The 21710-nt window shown below is 54.7% G+C and overlaps 2 protein-coding genes across 2 annotated transcripts; one reads left to right on the top strand and one right to left on the bottom strand.

The window, feature by feature from the left end:
* Nucleotides 1-521: 521 nt before the first annotated feature.
* Nucleotides 522-11796, bottom strand: SLC18A1 (solute carrier family 18 member A1). Its single transcript, XM_041471682.1, has 16 exons — nucleotides 11730-11796; nucleotides 8745-8849; nucleotides 7372-7732; nucleotides 6366-6424; nucleotides 6109-6192; nucleotides 5859-5951; nucleotides 5446-5535; nucleotides 4534-4577; nucleotides 4370-4430; nucleotides 4160-4255; nucleotides 2610-2688; nucleotides 2463-2514; nucleotides 1335-1398; nucleotides 1135-1254; nucleotides 928-1061; nucleotides 522-635 (listed from the first exon to the last, which is right to left on the bottom strand). Exons 1-16 carry the CDS (start codon nucleotides 11794-11796, stop codon nucleotides 522-524), a joined length of 1623 nt encoding a protein of 540 aa, XP_041327616.1.
* On the top strand, nucleotides 11771-21417 carry ATP6V1B2 (ATPase H+ transporting V1 subunit B2). The gene is made up of 14 exons (XM_041471685.1): nucleotides 11771-11903; nucleotides 14192-14247; nucleotides 14871-14969; nucleotides 15654-15747; nucleotides 15843-15920; nucleotides 16419-16558; nucleotides 16662-16763; nucleotides 17232-17329; nucleotides 17942-18065; nucleotides 18540-18690; nucleotides 18955-19037; nucleotides 19120-19224; nucleotides 19727-19856; nucleotides 19952-21417. Exons 1-14 carry the CDS (start codon nucleotides 11795-11797, stop codon nucleotides 20086-20088), a joined length of 1506 nt encoding a protein of 501 aa, XP_041327619.1. The 5' UTR covers nucleotides 11771-11794; the 3' UTR covers nucleotides 20089-21417.
* Nucleotides 21418-21710: the final 293 nt, after the last annotated feature.

Below are 21710 nucleotides of genomic sequence, written 5' to 3'. Positions count from 1 at the left end.
CTGAGGGGCCCCGAGCGATGTGTTTGGGGTAGGTTAAATATGCACTCTGGAGCCGTGGGAGAAAATGCAGTTTCTCTGCTAAGCTCTTCCCTCAGAGCTTGCGAGACGTCCCATCTGCAGCTGACAAAGCCACATTAAATACAGTGATCTACCTGGCTTTGTTGGCTAAGTCTAAACCTTATTCCCACCTCAGTTCCTTTAGAGCTCTTCAAACGAGTAAATTAATTTAATGCATGTTGGGAAGGACACACGAGCAGCACAGACATAGCACAATACATCAGACTACACCGCAAACAAATGAAGGTTTTTTAGCGTCCTTAGACATCGAGTGACATCTTTAGTGCCAGCTGACTCCATGGTTGAGTCCCACAGCGGCTTCATGGAATGGATGGAGCCTCCAAATCCTGGAGCAGAGGTTGGAGACTGACGGGTCTGGGGCAGGCTAAGCCGGCGCTGGCTGCCCTCACATCCGTGTTCTGTCGCCATAATTACAATTCCAAAGCAGGACACACATTCCTTGGCTATTCCATGTTTTCCGCCTCCCCGTCGCTCTCCTCCGCGAGGGGCAATCCCCGCTGGGCTCCCTTCGTGCTGTAGCTTTTGGGTTTCATGGCGCACTCCTGGCTCAGGATGGCCTGGGTGAAGAGAGCAGAAATCGTGTTTTAATAAAAGTAATGATTAATTTGATCAGTTAACGGGAGCGTTACCACGCTGGGAAAAAGCCAAAGCAGACTTTTCCCCAGGGAACACAAGCTGTGAGTGCAGGGAAGGACCCTCTAAACCTCCCTGCTCTTATCTCAGGTTTTTTTTGTCCATTTTTGAGGGCAGCATAGAGGCCTACAGGGAACACACAACCCCTGGCGAATTTATTCCCAATTCCCTCAGATCCCTGGGATGTGGAACCCCAGGAGAACCCCCCTGACTGACCATCTTCTCCTCCGTGGCCGGGGGGCTGCGCAGGAGCCAGCAGAGCGGGGCGTAGGCCACGTTCAGCACGCCCACCATCACCATCAGCCAGGGGAAGCCCAGGGCCCGCACGATCGCCCCGCCCGTGGAGGGACCTGCAAATTTCGGTCCAAAAAAGTGACAAAACTCCACGGAGGTGCACCTCCACTGTGAGTAAAGCTCCCCTACCGATGGCAAAGCCCGTGCAGAAGGCCACGTCGGCGATGGCGTAGACGGTGCCGTAGGCTGAGGTGTGGCGCAGGTCCACCAGGTAGGCCATGATGGGCATCATGGAGGAGTCCACCATTCCTGCCCGGGGCGTGAGGGGCTCCTCAGTCCCCCTGTCCCGGGGGAGCTGCCCCGGAGCAGCCGCAGCACCCCCGGCTTACCTATGGCAAAGCCCAGGCCGGCGTTGGGGCCGATCAGCCCGTAAATGTTGGTGGCCAGAGGGACCTGGGGAGGAGAGAGAGGAGGTGTGAGGTCAGGAGAGCTGTGGGAGGTGGGAAGGTGGGACACAGGCCATGGAATTGTGGGATGGGAGCTTAAACATCTTTCTGTCCCAGCCCTGCCATGGGCAGGGACACTTTCCACTCTCCCAGGGTGTTCCAGCCTGGCCTTGGGCACTGCCAGGGATCCAGGGGCAGCCACAGCTCCTGTGGGATATTACATGCTTCTATTTAACTACACACGTGTAATTTTAGTGTTATTACTGAATTTTGGAAGGGTTTTTTATGGCTTTAGGTTAAATGTACTGTTCTCTTGGGAGTTAGAGTTTGTTAGTATAGAGAGTTTAAAATATTTAGTATTTAGAACTCTAACACTATCCCAGTCCCTTGCCCCCCTCACAGGGAGGAATTTCTTCCCAATATCCCACCTAACCCTGCCCTGTGTCACTTTGAAGCCATTTCCCCTCATCGTGTCCCTCCATCCCCTGTGAATCCAGGCTCCCTTCAGGTCCCGGACAGCCACAGGTCACCCCGCAGCCTTCCCCAGGCTGAACAATCCCAAATCTTAGCCTGAAGATCTGGAGATCTGCGAGCCCTGTGCATTTGCTGTGGCAGGACGGTGAAAATCCCTGCAGATTCTCCTGCAGGGACACCTCAGATCCCCTTATGGGGCAGGGCTGTGGGGATCCCGCCTCAGATTCCTTCTGATTCCCTCTGTGGGGATCCCACCTCAGATTCCCCCTGTGGGGATCCCACCTCAGATTCCTTCTGATTCCCTCTGTGGGGATCCCACCTCAGATTGCCCTGTGGTGCAGGGCTGTGGGGAGCCCACCTCAGATTCCCCTGTGGGGCAGGGCTGTGGGGATCCCACCTCAGATTCCCCTGTGGGGCAGGGCTGTGGGGATCCCGCCTCGGATTCCTTCGGATTCCCTCTGTGGGGATCCCACCTCAGATCCCCCTGTGGGGATCCCACCTCGGATTCCTTTGGATTCCCTCTGTGGGGATCCCACCTCAGATTCCCCCTGTGGGGATCCCACCTCAGATTCCTTCGGATTCCCCCGTGCTACTCACACAGAGGAGGCTGATTCCCACCACAGCCATTCCAATCATGGAGCACAGCCACCTGCAATGTGAGCACAGGGCAGGAGTTCTCAGCCTCCAGCAGAACATGCTGAAATTTGGGCTGGGCTGAGCCCAAATCTTTAATATCCCACTCACCTGCCCATCCTGTTGGCCAGAATCCCAAAGAGGTTGGTGCCAATGAGGTAGGAGATGCTGGCAGGCAGGAACGCCATCCCTGGGAGACAGAAAGGATTTAAAAGTGTCTTGTGCCCAAGAAAACAGAGATTTGCACAAATTTTCACTCCCCAATGGCTTCATTTGGAGAATATAATGAGCTAGGCCAGGCACGTGAACATCTCCTGCCAGAGTTTCTCCCTCTTCCACCTTTCCACCTTTTCCCTCACTAAATAAAGAGGAATAAAGCCGCTTAAGTAAAAAGCTCAGGGATCATTATGTAGCTCACAATTAAATATTTGCTCTCCCTGCTGCTTTACCAGTTGTTTATTTTTCATATCCTCTCCTGCTGACAATAAATAAAAGTGACCAGCTCCATTTCCCTGGACAGCTTCCTTATTGGAGCACGCTGATTTGTGTTTCATTTCCTCTCCTCTAACAGTACACAGCCTGGTTAATCCTGCAGGTTTACCCCGAGCTCTTCTGGGTGATTTTTCCCAGAATTATGGGTGAAAGAGACCCAATAAAGAACCCCCTGAGTTTTGAACAGCTCGTGAGAGGGGTGGTGTTGAACTCTGAATCCAAACTGCTCTCAAATCTCAGGTACCTGAACATCTTAAGGAACATATTGGGATTTTCTTCTGTTAAATCACTTTGAGGTGACTTTGAGAAAATCCCAAATACATTCCCCAGGATGTTCAGGTGCCTGTGATTTCCCATGGTGACAGGGGAGCCCTGAGTGCTTTTTCTCTGGGTTCTGTCCCTTCTCCCAGTGCCAGGATCCCTGGGTGCCACTTTCCCCTCACCCTTCCTCTCTCCAGAGAAGCTTTCAGCGCCTGCTGTCGCTGAGGATAACTCAATCAGGAGCAATTCCAGCCCCCTGCTCGCAGCCTGCAATCCAATTTGGGATCTAAGTGCAGCCCGGGGCACCCCTGGGGTGATTCCTGCTCCGCTTGGGTTTTATCACCATTTCTGGTCGTTTCTGCAGCGAGCACAGGCGCTGTTATCTCCACATCCCATTTTCCGGGCAGCTGGCAATCAGCAGAGCCCGTCCTGCCCTGCCTGGGGTGCTGGGCACGGCCTCAGCTCGCTCTGCAGAGCCCATCTGGCCTCCCCAGTCCCAGCCCAGCACGAGCCCATTCTCTGCCCTGCACAAGATGGGCTCCCTGCCCCGTTATTGCTCTGCTGGGCAGCACATCCCACACAATTTTTCAATAACAGAGCAGAGCAGCCACCACTGAGGACATTTCCAGCTGGAATTGGAGCCGTGCCCAGCCTGGGATTGCTCGCTGCATGGGCAGCAGGGCAGATGTTTCCTTCTCTTTTGTTGGAGAGATATAAAAGATGATTCAACCCCTCCTGCAGTGCCCAGGCAGGGCCAGATCTTGGTCCCTGGAAGTGTCCAAGGACGTGGCACTCAGAGCTCAGGGCTGGGATCAGTCACAGGCTGGACCCGATGGCTCCTGGGGGTTTTTCTGGGGTTCTGAGCTCTCTGGAGCTCAGGGGAAGAGGCTGCAGAGCAGGGGACCTACCGAGCTGCCACTGCGGGGAGCACATGGTCTGCAGCATCCAGATGGGCAGCGTGGGCTCCAGCATGGCCACCCCCATGTTGGAGAAGCAGAGGGCTCCTGGAAAAGGGAGAAAAGGAAGAAAAGCTCAGGTTTAGCCCCTTTTTGTTGCTGTTTCAAGCAGGCACGAGGAAATCTTTAACAAGGGGAACAAATTTAAAGCTCCACCTTTACCTGCAGCCACCAGGATGTAGGGGTCTCGCAGCAGGGTGGACACAGGGGTGGCTTTGGTGCTCTGCAGAGGGGGTGACGTGGGCTGGGGGCTGTGCCCTCAGCTGGCCCTGGCACAGCCCCAGCCCCGGGCAGTGCCCACCTCCCCCAGCCAGCGCCGTGCTCACCTCCGGGGAGATCCGCGAGGGCTGCAGGATGCACAGCTGCAGAGCTGGGGACAGAACACGGCTGGGGGCTCCTTCCTGCAGGCACCACTCCTTCCTTCCTTCCAATCCATCCATCCATCCCCCTGTCCTTCCTCTCTGCCCCACCCAGCCCAGAGCACAACCCCAGCCTGCAGGAGCTGTTTGGGGACCTGCCTGATCAGAGCGGGCAGGGCAGGAGGGAGGGAGCCCCAAAACCACCTGGAGAGGTTTGGAAGGGTTTTATCAATCCCTGAATGCTCCCATCAGGCTGCCAGCTGGGGAGCTGGAGCGTGACAGGAATGGGATGAGGAGAAGAAAAGGGTTAAAGCAGGAAGTTTGATAGGCACGAGGCCCGTGTTTCATTTCCCGCGGCTCTCACACGCTTCATTAGGGATATCTTGCTTTACAGCCAGACGAGGACGGTAACTGGGGCTGTAATTTAATTAGTTCTGTGCTTCCCACTGCAAATGCAGCTCCTGCTGGCTGGGACTTTGCTGTGGCACTCGGGAAGCTCCCGTGGCCTCTGCGCGGGAGCAAGAGCGAGGTGCCACGTCTGCTGGCAAAGCCTGGCTCCTTCATGGCACCAGGAGGCTGCAGACAAGGGTGCCTTGCCAGAGAATTCACAGTTCAAAGAGCTTTACTGAATGGGCTGCTGGAGCCGTCAAAGCAGTCAGGGGGGTTATTAAATAATGAGGGATTTGTTCCTGCTCTGCTGCTGTGTCAGTCATCTGGAGATGGCAAAAACAGGATTTAATATTCATTAAATGATGATGATGATGATGGAATAACCAGTGCTGGTGGTGTCACCCACCTGTGTTGATGTGCCTCTTCCTCCCCACATCCACATTCCAATAATTTCCTTTATTTCTAGGGTTCAACCCTTTGGTTTCTCACCTCCATCCAGGAGGGCGAGGAAGGCCAGGACGAGGAAGGGCGATGCCTTCCCCACGAATTCGTACATGATGCTCCCAAAGGGTGCCCCGACTGCAAGGGAAAGGCTGGGTCACACCCTGGCGGTGCCACCGTGCCCAGAGCCTGGCAGTGCCACTGTCCCCAGAGCCTGGAGGTGCCACTGTCCCCAGAGCCTGGGGCTGCTCTGAGTCCCTGCTGGGTGTTCAGGGAGGTGTCAGTCCCACAGGCAGTGTCAGGGAGGGGACAGGGGAGGGAGGGGACGCGGGAGGGAGGGGAGCACCCAGCCCGTGGAAGGCGCCATTGCAGGACCAGGTGATGCTGTGGAAGGTGGAAGGTGGCATTGCAGGACCAGGTGACGCTGTGGCCGTGTCCCCTTGGGGACAGGGGCTCCGTACTCAGCACTCCCAAGGCCAGGCCTCCCAGGGCGATGCCCATGGCGCTGCCCCTCTCCGAGTCGTCCGGGTACACGCTGGCCAGCAGCCCCAGGCCTGGGGGCACACACAGAGCCCACCTCAGCCTGGCTGGGTGCCTGGCGGCTCCTCTCTGCCATTTTGGGGGTCCAGCTGCTCCCTGGCAGGAGGAGGAGGAGGAGAACCCAGCCAGGGGGAGCTGATGCAGGGACTGAGGTGTAGGCAGAACCTTCACCTGCCACCGATGAGAAGGAGGAGCCGACGCCCTGCAGGGCTCTGGCGGTGAGCAGCAGGGTGTAGGTGCCCGAGAAAGCAAACACTGCAGAGGGAGGGCAGGGCTGGGCTCAGACCTGCGCCACTGGGCAAGGCTGGCCCCAGCTGCCTCTGGAAGGGGTGAGAGGGCAGAGAGATCGTCCTTGTCACCCTTTCCTGGGCCTGGGGGCTCTGCTCTGTCCTTTCTGACACGGAGCAGGTGATGGGGAGGGTACTCACTGACTGTGGAGAGGAACATGATGGTGAAGCCCAGGAACATGGGGATGTGGTACCCGATCCTGGAACAGGAAAAAAGAGGCCCCAGCTCAGGAGGGCTCCTCATATTCCCCTGGGGAATGTCTGTGGGCTGGGAAGCAGCTCCTAAGGGGGGGCTGTCCCCACAAGTGCTGCTCAGAGGGACCCCAGTGCCCCCCAATAACTCTGCAAAACCCCCCAGGGCCACAGCTCTACTGCCCAGCCCCCGTGCCCAGCCCAGCCCGGCTCAGCGTCTGCAGGAGGGAAAGAAAACCTGAAAATAACATTTTATCCATCCACAGCGGGCTGGGAGGCTGTGTTTGTTTATCCCCTGCTTGCTGGTATCAAATAGCATCTGCCAGCACCTGAGGAGAGCATCAGTGAGCTTTATGCTGGGACATAAACCCACCAGGCACGTGCAGGCTGCTAGAAAAGGTGTCAGTGCTGCCTTTTGGATGGATGTATTTTACCTCTTGATGTTTCCCTCCCGGCAATCCCTGCAGCTGCAGGAGATTCCTCAGCTCCTGGTGGTTCCAGCAGCAGGAAGGAGCCAAGGAATCGTGAGTGACAGATGAGCAACGCCGTGGCTGGCTCTCACAGTTAAAGGGCAAATGTCATGGATGTGTTAGGGGAAGTTTTATAGATTTATAGTTGTGTTTTACCTCCCTTGAGCTGTTATTATGGGGTGGCCTGGGTTTGGGATATTTGGGAGGGTCGGCTCGTTACCATGGCAACAACTGAGCTCCGGTCAATGTTTAATGAAGTGACCTCCACCACTGGGCAGAACTTTGGGAGGGGTTAAAGGGTTAAAAGGCAAAAGCTCCACTGTGTGGACTAGCACATGGTGGGAAAAATCCCCTGCTCCCTGTAATATTTTCTCTATCCAGTCTACTGCTGTATTTTTGACAAGGTTTTAATAAACCTTTCACGTTTTTGAGAGCCGGTGTCATTTCTCACCCATGGAATCGCAGGAACCCCAGGTCTGACCTACCTGTTGGTCAGCACACCCACCCAGGGGTTGACCAGCAGCTGCACCAGAGCCTTGGAGGCGAAGAGCAGCCCCACCCGGGTGTTCTCCTGGGCCAGGAACTCCCCTCCCTCCAGGCAGCCCCTGCCCGGGGCTGGGGGGGCGCTGGGGGGGTCCCCGGGGGGGCTGCTCCCCGTCCCGTTGGGCGGCCCCAGGGCGCCGCTGAAGCCCCGAACGGGCACGGTGGTGTTGTCAAAATAGGAGAGCACGGAGGAGAAGGGAGGAGCCCCCGGGGCTGCGGGAGTTGGCTCGGGCACGGCTGGGCTCGCGGAGCTCTTGGCACCTTCGTACTCGGTGGTGTAGAGGAAGGTGGGGACGATGGGGACTGCAAAAAATGGGGAATGGATTAGTGAGGGATTGAGGGATTTTCTTGCAGTTCCTGGCTCGGCTCGGAGCTGAGCTGAGCGGTGCTGGCCAGGTGGGTCCTGGAAGGTCGCCTGGGCAGGAGCCGCTGGCATCGCCCAGGGAGCGATGGAGCAGGGTACCCAGGGCAGCCCTGAAGAGCCCCACGCTGTGTCCCCAAAGACCCTCACACTGCCCTGAGACAGCCTCAAAAACCCTACAGTGTACCCTGAGACAGGGCCCCAAAGAAACCCACTCTGTGTCCCCAGAGAACCCCACAATGTGCCCCCAAAGAGCCCCACAATGTGCCCCCAAAGAATCTCACACTGTCCTGTGAGCAGCCCCAAAAGCACCTCACACTGTACCCATGAGACAATCCCAAAGAACCCCACACTATACCTATTAGACAGCCCCAAAGAACCCCACAATGTTCCCCCAAAGAACCACACACTGTCCTCTGAGACAGCCCCAAAGAATCCCATATTGCTCCCACAAGACAAGCCCAAAGAACCCCACAATGTACCCATGAAACAGCCCCAAAGAACCCCACAATGTATCAATCAGACAGCCCCAAAGAACCCCATGCTGTACCTCTGAGATAACCCCAAAGAATCCCACACTGTATCCCTAAGACAGCCCCAAAGAACCCCACAATTTGCCAATGAGACAACCCCAAAGAACCCCACAATGTATCCATGAAACAGCCCCAAAAGAACCCCACAATGTATCAATCAGACAGCCCCAAAGAACCCCATGCTGTACCTCTGAGACAGCCCCAAAGAATCCCATATTGTGCCCATGAGACAGCCCCAAAGGACCCCACAATGTGCCCCCAAAAAACCCCACAATGTACCCCTGAGACAGCCCCAAAGAACCCCACACCATGCCCAGGCAGCCCCAGAGGACCCCACGCTGTGCCCCCAAGAGACCCCCACAGCCCCCAAGGACCCCCATGGTCCCCAGGGCCCCCCGGGACCCCCGGCAGCCCCGCGTACCCACGACGGTGAGCAGGACGTTGTCCAGCAGCAGCGCCACGAACACCACCGCCAGCACCAGCCGGGGCGAGGCCCTGCCCGCGGCCAGCCAGGGCTGGGACCCGCCTGGGGACACGGCAGGGGACACGGCAGGGGACACGGCTGGGGACACGGCTGGGGACATGGCTGGGGACACGGCCAGGGCACAGCCAGGCTCCTGCGGGCTCCTGTGCTCAGGGGTCGAGGCCTCCACAAACCTGCCAAGAGAACATTCCAGGTCAAACCTCCCACGGGGCCGGGGCTTCTCCCGTAGGATGGCAACTCCTGGGGTCACTCAGTGTGTCCCCAGATAAATAAATAAATATATAAATATATATAGACAGATAGTGTAGATAATATATATGATTATAGATTAATTACCATTAATTACTATGAATTATTATGCATTATATATTCTAGATTATATATTTTCTAGATCAATAAATGTATTTTATTATACTTATATATTTTATTGTAATATATTTATTATATTTGTTATAATATATAGATAACACGGATGTATAGATTATAGATTAATTATTATTAATTATAATGTATATAATATATTTTATATATTATAGATACATAAATAAATAAACATTATAGATAACGTAGATATATTGATTATGTATTAATTATAAATAATGATTATGAATTATATAATAGAATATATATTATAGAAAATACACATATAAAAATAAATATAAATCAAAATAAATAAAATATACAAATTTATAAATAAATCTAAGACAGAGGGATCAGAGGCAATACAGACCCGTAGTTTAACCTGTCCAGGACAAACCCTGTCCCTTTCCCTGCCCTGTGGAGCGGAGGAAAGAGGGAATTGTTCTTACCCCGGCACCCGGTGGGAGCGGGAGCCGCTGCCGAGCTCTGCTCGCCCGGGGCTCGCGGCTCCCGGGAGCAGCGAGCAGACAGAGGAGTGGCCCCGGCCCCGGGGTGGCACCGGAGCCTCGCCGCTGTCCGGGAGCTCCCCGTGCGTCAGAGGGGCTGGGCCGGGGGCAGGAACGGAGATCAGAGATCCTGCGGCAGGGCTGGGCACCGGGAATGCCCCGGGATGCGGCACCGGGCACCGGGAATGTCCCGGGATGGGGCACCGGGAGTGCACCGGGATGGGGCACCGGGAATCCCCTGGGATGGGGCACCGGGAATGCCCCGGGATGCGGCACCGGGCACCGGGAATGTCCCGGGATGGGGCACCGGGAATGTCCCGGGATAGGGCACCGGGATCCCTGCCGGGATGAAGCACTGGGAATCTTCTGGGATGGGGCACCGGGATCCCTGCCGGGATGGAGCACTGGGAATCCCCTGGGATGGGGCACCGGGAATGCCCCGGGATGCGGCACCGGGCACCGGGTATCCCCCGGGATGGGGCACCGGGAATGTTCCGGGATGGGGCACCGAGAATGCACCGGGATGGGGCACCGGGAATGTCCCCGGATGGGGCACCGGGATCCCTGCCGCGATGGAGCACTGGGAATCCCCCGGGATGGGGCACCGGGTTCCCTGCCGGGATGGGGCACCGGGAATCCCGCCGGGACGCAGCACCTGAGCACCGGGAATCCTGCCGGGATGGGGCACCGGGTTCCCTGCCGGGATGGGGCACCAGGAATCCTGCCGGGATGGGGCACATGGCCCGGGATTCCCGAGCACCAAAATTCCTTCCTGAATCGGGGCACCCGGCCCGGGATTCCCGGGATTTTGGAGCACCAGGCGTTCCAGCCTGGATCGGGGCACCTGTCTCGGGATTCCGGAGCTCTGGGGTGTTGTCCCCAGCAGGTTTCGGTCCCCGCTGCCCCGGGGCTGTCCCCGGGATGCTGTCTCTCTCTCTCCCGGCAGATCCGGACCCCTTCCATCATTCCTGTTTTCCTAAACCTCTGACACTTGGCTCCGTGATTTCCCTTTCAAATCCCAAACCGACTCCATCCTTCATCCAGGACACGGAGATTTACTGCAGGGAGAGGGAATAAATCCTAAATACATTCCCACATAAATCTGACACATAAATGTGCCGCCGGTGCCATTCGTCTGCCAAACCTGGCCCCAAACCATGGCAGACGAGAACATCCTGCCGGGAATCCCCTGGGCGAGCATTAGAGCGGGACTTTCAAGCCTTTAAATGGATTTGAGGAGCGGAGAGCGGCGCGGCCGGGGCTGGGGTTGGCCGTCGGGAGCCGAGGCGCGGCAGGAGCGGGGCAGCAGCTCCATCTGCTGCGGGAGCGCGGGGCTGCCGCGCCGGGAGCGCTCCCCATTCTCCTTCGCCTCCCCCCTTTTCTCCTTTTCTGCTCCTCTTTTTCTTAGTTTGACCCTTTCTGTGCAGTTAGCTGTTCTGTTTGCTGCCTCCTCGGGAGGTTTCCTTCCCCTCCGCCTCCTCGCTGCCCCAGGCAGAATCTCCCAGATCTCTTTGCAGACGTTTTTCCCAAATATTTCCAGTTCTGATCCAGCAGGAGGGGGATGATTGATTTAAAACCCCAATCCCTTCTGTCTTACTGCTCTGTCTTTCTCGCTTTACTTCCCTTTTCCTTCCTTTTGCTTTTTTTTTTTTTTTGCTATTTTTCTGTCTCTTATTATTTTAATGGGGTTTTTTTCTTCTTTCCTTTTCCTTGTTTTCCTGTTTCTCTTTTTTCTTCCCTTTCTTTCTCCAACCTTTCCCCTTTTGACTTTTCAGTTTTTTATTCTTATCCATTAACCCCTTTATTTCCTCTTCCTCTTCCTCTTCCTCTTCCTCTTCCTCTTCCTCTTCCTCTTCCCCATTCATCTTCCTCTTCTCTGTTCCTCTTCCTTTTCATCTTCCTTTTCCTCTTCCTCTTCCCTCCTCCCTTTTCATTTTCCTTTTCCTTTTCCTTTTCCCTTTTCCTTTCCCCTTTCAGGACCTGGGACAGCTCCGGCCCCGCCCCTCCCCGCCGGTGGGCGTGTCCCATGCGCGAATGGGCGTGTCCCGTGCGCCACTGGGCGTGTCCCTCTCCCCGCTATAACAGCGCATGCGCGGCCGCCCCCTCAGCAGCCGGTCCAACATGGCGGCGGTGCGGGCGCTGCGCGGGGCCGTGAACGGCGCCGGGCCCGGCGGGCCCCGCGAGCAGGCGGCGGCCCTGACCCGCGACTTCCTGTCCCAGCCGCGCCTCAGTGAGTGCGGGCCGTGCGGGGGAACCCGGAGGGCTGCGGGAGGGGGGATCCGCCCGCCTCGGGGGCCGCAGCTCCGGGCAGGCCGCAGCGCCGCATCAGCCACCCCCTCAGAGCAGCCCGGGCTCAGGCTGTAATTAATACCGTAATTAACCCGGGCAGCTGGGAACACGGCCCGTCCCGTGTCGTTCCGAAAAGCCGGGGTTTGTTCCGGGAGCTGGGAGTGGTGGGGGTGGGATGGAGTCTGTGTTTAACAGAAATTGAGAAATCGCGTGGAAAAGGGGAAATGCGGGCTATTGGTGAAACCCCTTTATGGCAGCGCAGTGGGGAGAAATCCGAGAGCGTGGAGGTGTTTTTCTGGCTGGAATTACGTAAAATGGCTTTAGCTGTGCCCTGAATAGCAGCGGGACCTGCAGGGGCTGCCCTGGGTCACGGAGCCTTTGGAAATACCGTCAGGCTTGGAAGCCAAACCCCTCACTGCAGTTCCAGCCTTTGCCCTGGAGCCGAGGCTTCTGGCGGGGTTGGGGCCAAGGTGACTCCAGGGTTTTCCATGGAGATTCTGGATTTCCCCTGAATGGGGGTGGGAAGTGCTCCGGGCTGCTTTTGGTTTGCCGTGGAGCTGCCCGAGAGGCTGATTGAGGAAGGAGAGCTCATGAGACAGTCACGGGGTGAAATGCCTCACTCAGGGTCAGCTTTTCCATCCCCTATATCCTGGTCTCTTTCCTGATTATCCCAATCCCATTTCCTGTTCCCATCCCCTAGATCCCATTCTCACTCCCATTCCCTGTTGCCAGTCCCATTCCTGATTCCCATTGCCACATTCCCAGTTATCCCAGCCCCATTCCCTGTTCCCAATCCCCTCATTCCCGATTCGCATTGCCCCATTCCCTGTTCCTATTCCCTATATCCCAAAACCACTCCCTGTTACCAATCCCATTTCCTGTGTCCCGTTCCCATTCCCTATATCCCAGTTCCCATTCCTAGTTTCCAGTCCTATTCCCTGTTGTCATTCCCAATGCCATTTCCAATCCCGTTCCCATTCCCTATATCCTGGTTCCTAGTCCCATTCCCTGTTCCAGTTCCCAATCCCATTCCCTATGTCCTGTTCCTAATCCCATTTCTCGTTCCCATTCCCCAGTCCTATTCCCTCTGTCCAGTTCTCATTCCCCATTCCCATTGCCCATTCCCAATCCTGTTTCCCATTGCCCATTCCCAATCCTGTTTCCCATTCCCAGTTCCCATTCCTAATCTGTTCCCAATCCCATTCCCTATGTGCCTGTCCCCATTCCCAGTCCCAATCCTGTTCCCAATCCTGTTCCCAGTCCCACCCCTGGTGCCCTGAGCTGTTTCCTCCTCCCGGCTGATCCCGGTGCCTCTCCCTGCTCAGGCCCAGCTGGGATTGGGCCAGGCTCTGTCTCGGCTGCTCAGGAGGGCTGCAGGGGTGAAGCTCAGCTCAGGGGTGAAGCTCAGCTCAGGGCTGAAGCTCAGCTCAGGGGTTTAAGCCCGGCTCCCCTGAGCCAGAGCAGTTTGGTCACAGCCGGTCAGGGCTGACTTTGCAGCAGTCCCAGCTGTTTTATTGCAGTGTCAATGCGGAGCTGCCGGGCCTGGATCCCAAATCCTGCTGGGTTTGGGGTCCTGGCTGGGCTCTGGATGGCCCCGCTGTCCCATTTCCCTTCCTGGGGAGCGGTGAGGAACAGCCCCAGCTGCTCCTCGTGACCCTCAGGGGGCTCTGACTCAGGATTTCCCTCTCTGGGGCTCAGCTGATGCTTTTTCCCTGAGCTGACAGCAAAATCCTTCCTTGGAATCACAGACTCATGGAATGGTTTGTGTTGGAAGGGGCCTAAAGCCCACCCAGTGCCACCCCTGCCATGGGGACACCTTCTGCTGTCCCAGAGTGCTCCAAGCCCCCTGCAGCCTGAGCAGGGAATTCCTGTCGTGGAGATGAACACTGGGATCATGTCAGTGTTACCTGCAGGGAACAGGAAAAGTGCTCCACGAATTCCTGTCATGGAGAATAAACACTGGGATCACCTCAAGGAGCAGGAAAAGTGCTCCATGAATTCCTGTCATGGAGAATAAACACTGGGATCACAAAAGTGTCACCTCCAGGGAGCAGGACACCCAATCCTGTCCTTCATCCTCCTTGTGGAGTTCCTAATAAACAGAAATGGGGTCCCAAATCTGAGCCTGGTGGTAGGGATGGAATGGGAAATGGGATGTGGGCAGGGATGAAATGGGATTTTTGGAAGTTCCTGAGGAAGTGCCTGACTCTTGCCTTGTGTTTTTTGCAGCTTACAAAACCGTGTCGGGTGTGAACGGGCCCCTGGTTATCCTGGACCAGGTTAAGGTAAATTCTCAGCTGTTCATGGAGATTTTGGGGGGAGAGTTGCCAGGAAAAGCTGGGAAAGGTAAAATCCAGATTGCTGGGGAGTTCCCCAGAGCTATTTTGGTACATTTCTGACTGCTGGGATGAATGGGAGTGTGGAAGTTCCTCTAAGGCAGGAGGGAAGGGAGAGTTCTTGGGGCAGGAAAAGAAGCAGAGTTTGAGTTTTACCAAACCCCTGGGATGCTGATGCAGTTCCAAGATGAAATGAAGCTGTTTGCTTTGTTCCCAACCTTTCTGTTTCCACATCAGTGCCCTGGAAAAGGAAGCTGTGGAAACTCCTGGCTTCTTTTCAGGCTGCTCTTAAGGGCAAAGCTGCTGCAGGTTTTTCTTCTTGTGCAGAGGCTGCACTGGGGCTTTCTGTTACTATTTGCAGTTTTTAGAACTGATTCTGGCAGCTCCAACCATCTAAATATTGTTTATTCCCATAAAAATCGCTTTAACCTGGGTAATTCAATATCCTGGGCAGGAGTTTGGTTCTGATGATGAAATTATTCTCAAAACCCGAGTGGTTTCCAGGCTGGGAGTGGTGATTTTTGTTTGCTGGCTGGAGTTTAATGCCTTCCCTCCTCCCTCTGCCCCCTCAGTTCCCCAGGTACGCCGAGATCGTGCACCTGACCCTGCCCGACGGCACCAGGAGGAGTGGGCAGGTGCTGGAAGTCAGTGGCTCCAAAGCTGTGGTTCAGGTAGGAGCAGGAGGCTCTTTTCCCATCACTGATTAATCAGGATGAGCCCCAAACCAAATCAGACCTGTCTGGAGGTGTATTCCTTTTCAATGGGAACAACAAATCACCTGCTTGTTCCCAGTGCAGGTGGCATCGATCATTTTAGGAGATTTCTGACAGTGCACAGTGACATTTTTATTTCCATCCTCCCTGGATGTATTTCCATCCTCCCTGGATGTATTTCCATCCTCCCTGGATGTATTTCCATCCCCCCTAGATATATTTCCATCCCCCCTGGATGTACTTCCACCCCACTGGGTTCCTTTGCTGCTGGATTAAAGGAATCCCCTGGAATTTGCAGTGTTGGTTTCCAGATGTTTTCCAGCCCTGTGCTAAGTGGGTGCTGGTGTTTCTCCTAAAAAGCTGTTTCTTGTTCACATTATTGCATCTGAAGGACTTGGCAGGGGGAAACACTTGAGATCAAAGGCGTTGCACCAGGTTTGGTGGTTGTTGCTGATAGAATTCATTATTTTATTTTTTTAAGCAGGGTTTTGTGGTGTTTTCTACCAGCTCTTGAAGCTCTTTCCAGAGCAGCTTCTGCTTTGTGCCCTGGGGCTGCAGGTGAAGCAGCATTCAGGAGTTACTTTGTGGAGCACAAAACTCCTATCCTGTGATTAATTTTTATTTTTCCTGCTGCATTTGCAGGTATTTGAAGGCACTTCAGGGATTGATGCCAAGAAAACCTCCTGTGAGTTCACTGGGGACATCCTGCGAACCCCGGTCTCGGAGGACATGCTTGGTGAGGATTTACCTGGGGATGTGAGCAATGAACAGATTTATCCAAAATTAACTGCTTTTCACAATAATTCTCATTTTTATTGCTGTTTCCTATAGGCAGAGTGTTCAATGGATCAGGAAAACCCATAGACAGAGGCCCCATTGTCTTGGCTGAGGATTTCCTGGACATTATGGGTTTGTTTATAATCCTTTTCTGAGGGGGGGTAAAGTCAAACCTGGTGTGTTTCAGCTTCCTGGATTTATATATTTGAACACGAGGGCTAACTCTATGTATTATATATTAGAACACAAGATCTAACTTGGGAGGAGCTTCATCTCATTTTTGAGTATGTGTATGGCACCAAATTCTAATTCAACTACCCAAGTGCAGGGAGATGAGGGAGCAGAAAATTTTCTGCAGTGTTTGAAAGATGCTCTTTGTTATTTGTAGACTTAATTCTACAACACCTAAAGGTGAAATGCTGATAACCTGGCAGGGTTTTAAATCATTCTTACCACTGACATGAACATTTAACAGCAGAGTCTTTGGGCTCTGAAGGACTCAGGTGTGACCAGGTGCAGCTAAAGGTCTGTTGGTGTCACAGTGGGGTTTGTACCCATTCATCAGGGTGTTTGATAGAGCTCCCAGTGTGTCCAGGGAGTAACATTGTATTCTCTCCAAAAATCCCACAGGCCAACCAATCAACCCCCAGTGTCGGATCTATCCAGAGGAAATGATCCAGACTGGGATTTCTGCCATAGATGGCATGAACAGTATTGCCAGGGGCCAGAAAATCCCCATTTTCTCAGCTGCTGGGCTGCCCCACAACGAGGTGAGGCCTCAGAGCTGTTCTAAACCTGGTGGGAGCCAAAATAAATTTAATTCTGGGCTGTGGGACAGCATCAGGTGCAAGCCCTGGAATATTTCGTGCCTAGATTGCTGCTCAGATCTGTCGCCAGGCTGGCTTGGTGAAGAAATCCAAAGATGTGATGGATTACAGTGAGGAGAACTTTGCCATCGTCTTTGCTGCCATGGGGGTGAGCCCACAGTGCTGGGGGAAGGTGGGGCTGGAGGAATCAGAGAGATTCTGAGAGTGGCTGAAGCCTGAGCAGCTTTTGTATGTGGAATTAAAGAATGGGTGAAAATCCCAAAGGCTGGAATCTGCCTCTGGAACAGGCTGCCCAGAGAAGCTGTGGCCCCATCCCTGGAAGTGTCCAAGGTTGGATGAGGCATGCTGGGATAGTGGGAGGTGCCCCTGCCCATGGCACTGGAGGGGTTTTTGGGGTCCCTTCCCACCCAAGCCATTCCATGATTCCAGCAAAGTGTGGCTGATGAGGATAAAGTATCTCAGACTTGCTCCCCAGCCTGGAATTCCAGAAGTTGCTCGCTCTGGGAGCATAGAGGAACCTGATGGATGGACATCTTTTGCTGTTGGTTATTAATGAGCTCATCAGCCCTTAATTGGCTGGGAAATGTGCCAAGTCAAGCCCAGAACTGTGCTTTAGGTGAACATGGAAACCGCTCGGTTCTTCAAGTCGGACTTCGAGGAGAACGGCTCCATGGACAACGTGTGCCTGTTCCTGAACCTGGCCAACGACCCCACGTGAGTGGCCACTGCCTCAGGGGGATGGAGCCTTGTGGGGGGTTTTGTGCAGGTGCCACTTGTGGGGTGGGGTTTTGTGGCAGCAGTGCTGCAGGTGAGATGCTGGTGGAGCTCTGGGTGAAATTCTGGTGGAGCTCCAGGTACAGTGGTGGTGGAGCTCCAGGTACAATGCTGCTGCTGCAGCTGAAATGCTGGAGCTGCAGGTGCAATGACTTACGGGGTGGGGTTTTGTGGCAGCAGTGCTGCAGGTGAGATGCTGGTGGAGCTGCAGGTGCAGTGGTGCTGGTGGAGCTCTGGGTGAATTTCTGGTGGAGCTCCAGGTGCAGTGCTGCTGCTGCAGCTGAAATGCTGGAGCTGCAGGTGCAATGCTGCTGGTGGAGCTCCAGGTACAGTGGTGCTGGAGCTCTGAGTGAAATTCTGGTGGAGCTCTGGGTGCAGTCATGCTGGAGGAACTGCAGGTGCAGTGGTGCTGCTGCAGCTAAAGTGCAATGCTGGAGCTGCAGGTGCAGTGCTGGTGCAGTTCCAGGTGCAATGCTGGAGCTGCAGGTGGTGCCTGGCAGCTCCGTGTGGCTCCCAGGTGTCCCTGGCAGGTGACAGCAGCTTGTGTTGCAGCATCGAGCGCATCATCACGCCCCGCCTGGCGCTGACCACGGCAGAGTTCCTGGCCTACCAGTGTGAGAAGCATGTGCTGGTCATCCTGACAGACATGAGCTCCTACGCCGAGGCTCTCAGAGAGGTGTGTGGTCCTTGAGGTGTTAATTAATGTGTGTGTTGGCAGAGTGAGGAGCCAAGCTGCTGCTCAAGCTGTTGGAGTTGATATTCATTGGGATGGTTGAGAGCAGTCATTGAGGATTTTAGCTGATCCTTGGTTGGCTGGGATTTATTTCACTGGTGGAAATTCCACCCCTGGAAGTGTCCAAGGCCAGTTTGGACAGGGCTTGGAGCAGCCCTGGACAGTGGGAGGTATTCCTGCCATGGCAGGGGTGGGTCTGGATGGTATTTAAGTTTCTTTCCAACCCAAACCACCCCATGATTCCATGAATCAGCAGCTTGATACCCTGATTTTGGATTTACCTTGTCCTGTCACACATGGCTGTGCTGCCAAACACCTGAGGGGGGTTTGTGTGGCTGCACTTGCACTAAGCCCAGGCAGACAGCAGCTCCCTGGGCTGGGTGTGACTCCTTGAGGATGTTTTTGTGGCTGCCCCAGGTGTCAGCAGCTCGGGAGGAGGTGCCTGGGCGCCGTGGCTTCCCTGGCTACATGTACACTGACCTGGCCACCATCTACGAGCGCGCCGGGCGCGTGGAGGGCAGGAACGGCTCCATCACCCAGATCCCCATCCTCACCATGCCCAACGATGGTGAGTCACAGCCAGGGGCCTTCCAAGAGCTGCCTTGGGGGCACCCAGCAGCACAGGAATCCTCTAGCCTTTAGGTTTCCTTCTCATTCCATGTTTTGGCTGCTTTCTGATAAAAATGCTTTGCCCTTTGAGGGCTCAGGCTTCAAGAGCACTTGGGATTTGTGGAGGAAATAATTGCTGAAGTCACCTGGCAACAAAAAGCTCAGTGCTAAAATGGATATAAAAGGGCTGAAAATGTTCAAAACTTCTTTTTTTTTTTCACAGATATTACTCATCCCATCCCTGACTTGACTGGATACATCACTGAGGGACAGATCTATGTGGACAGGCAGCTGCACAACAGGCAGGTGTGTGCCTCAGTGCTCACAAGGTGCTAAAGGTTATTCTGATTTTTAAGGATTCCTGTTAATTCTGGGTGTTTTCCCCCAGATTTACCCCCCCATCAACGTCCTGCCCTCCCTGTCCCGGCTGATGAAGTCGGCCATCGGCGAGGGGATGACCAGGAAGGACCACGCAGATGTGTCCAACCAGCTGGTGGGTACAAAACCCCTCTGGGAACAGGGGCTGCTCTCCAGCACACCCTTGGCTGCCCAGCCTGGATCAGTTGGGATCCAGAACATTCCTGAGCCTGCTTTAATGCCTTGAGTGTTCAGTGAGATGTTTTGAGTTTGACGAGGAATTGTGGATTAGAGAGAAGGGAGCAGCTGAGCTGTGGGCGTTCACTTGGAGAGACCTCAGAGCCACTTCCAGGGCCTAAAGGGACTCCAGGAGAGCTGAAAGAGGGTTAGGGATGAAGGGACAGAACATAGGGGATGGCTTTCCACTGCCAGAGAACGGGGATGGATGGGATATTGGGAAGGAATTCCTGGCTGGGAGGAGCTGGGCTGGAATTCCCAGGGGAGCTGTGGCTGCCCCTGGATCCCTGCAGTGCCCAAGGCCAGGTTGGGCTAAGCTGGGGATAGTGAGAGGTGTCCCTGCCGTGGCAGGGGTGATGTTTGAGGCCCTGCCAGGGTCCCTGAGCCCCGTTCCCCTCCAGTACGCCTGCTACGCCATCGGCAAGGACGTGCAGGCCATGAAGGCCGTGGTGGGGGAGGAAGCCCTGACCTCGGACGATCTCCTGTACCTGGAGTTCCTGCAGAAGTTTGAGAAGAACTTCATTGCTCAGGGTAAGGCTGGCAGCAGCTCCCAGCGGGGCAGGGCTCATCCCAGGGCATTCCCTGTGGCACTCCCTGCCCCACGTGCCCCCGGGCTGTCCCTGCAGGGCCCTACGAGAACCGCACGGTGTTCGAGACCCTGGACATCGGCTGGCAGCTGCTCAGGATCTTCCCCAAGGAGATGCTCAAGAGGATCCCCCAGAGCACGCTGGCCGAGTTCTACCCTCGGGATGCCAAGCACTAGCCTGGCTCCCTGTGCCCCTGCTCTGTGGTTTGGTTTCCTTTTCCATGTGTTGGTGTTTCCCTGTTGCCCTCCCAGCTCCACCCAGCAGCAGGTGACACTTGTGGCAGTGTTCCCATTGAGAGCAGTTTGGAAAATATCCCTTCTCCCACAGCCTGCATCTCCAGGAGGATGCTCTGAAAATGTGCAATAGCCACCACGAGGTTTGGGCTTTGAAATGAGCCTTTTGTGGGTTCTCAAGGCTGAGCATTGCCAGAAATTGCAAACCTTCACTTTGAAACTATGGGTTAGAAAACACGAAAGAGGATATGTGACTTGCAGGACAACATTCCTTGGTGAAAAATGCGGGTTTTTAACCAGGGCTGCACATTCTGGAGGGTTTGTGTGAACTGAGGATGTGGGGGTGACACTGGGGGCTTCCCCACCAGCAAAGGTGGAAAAGTCCTTGTCCTTTCACTGACCAAAGGCCAGTGAGGTGCTACCTGAAAGTAGGAGGATAAAGCTCAATTACTGAATTGCAGGTTTTAAATTGAAGTTTGCAGAATAAATTTCCTTCTTCCCCCTTTTTTGATTGGATTCTGGAGATGCCAGACAGAACCAGCAGCTCAGTCTGGGCTCAGGAGTGTCACCACAGCTGTTGGTGGTTCAAGGCTTTGTGCTGCTGCTGAGGGGGATCCTGAGAGGTGAAAACCAACCTAAAACCTGGCCTAGGTCTGCTGCTGCTGATGTGAGCTCAGCTTTTAAACCATGGTCTGTTCACACAAGGCAACAGGAGTTGCTAATAAAGAGGCAGCTTTCAATGTGAGAGAGGATATTTCCAACCTGCTCCAGGTGTGCTGGGCCCATGCTGTGGCTGGAGCTGTTGTGGTTTGCACTCCAGGCACAGATTTGCCTCAGCCCTGAGCTCAGCATTCCCAAACTCTGCAATCCTGGCTGGGCAATTCCGTGTTGTTCCTTTTCCAGCGGGTTCAGCCGAGGCTCTGGGCCCACTGCTGCTGCTGCTGGCACAATTCCATGCTTTTTCCAGGCTTTCCTGTAGTCTGAGCTCTGGGCTGGCTCAGCAGGGCATGTTACACCTCCCTGCACGTCTGGGAAGGTGCTAACATGACTGGAATGTGCTAATTCCAGCTTTCCCTGACGTCTCCATGTGCAGTTCTCTGGTTTGTTCCGTGTTCTCTGTGGCTGCAGCAGCGATTTTATTCCAGTGCATTCCACCCAAAGCTGTGTCCAGTCTCTTTTTCCCAAAGTCAGGATGGGAGGGCAGAAGCGTTGGCATGAAAACACTTTAATGTAGAAAATCTCTAAATAAATTAAATATGGAAGGTGTTGAACAAACGGGAGCTTTGGTGGTTCTGGGGCTGAAAATTTACTTGGGCTGTTCAGCAGAGTGTTCCTGTCCCTGGGAATGGAGCAGCTCCAGTGTGGATTAAGGGTCACTGGAGCCTCCCCCACATTGTCCTTGGAGCTGGTGGTGAGGAGGAGGAGGGTCTGACCTTCAGCCTCAGTCACGGGGAAAGGCTTTGCAGGAATGTGCAGGGAATGTGATCCCTGTGTCCTCACCTCCCTCCCTCTGTTTCTGGGGGAGGCTTGGAAACCTTAAACTCCTGGAAAAGGAGCTTTAGGCC

Source organism: Pyrgilauda ruficollis, unplaced genomic scaffold (genome assembly GCF_017590135.1).
Source record: "Pyrgilauda ruficollis isolate IOZ18807 unplaced genomic scaffold, ASM1759013v1 scaffold273, whole genome shotgun sequence".
In the NCBI taxonomy this organism is placed as follows: Eukaryota; Metazoa; Chordata; class Aves; order Passeriformes; family Passeridae; genus Pyrgilauda; species Pyrgilauda ruficollis.
Note: the sequence above shows the minus strand (reverse complement) of the source record. Positions and strands in the feature narration are given on the sequence as shown.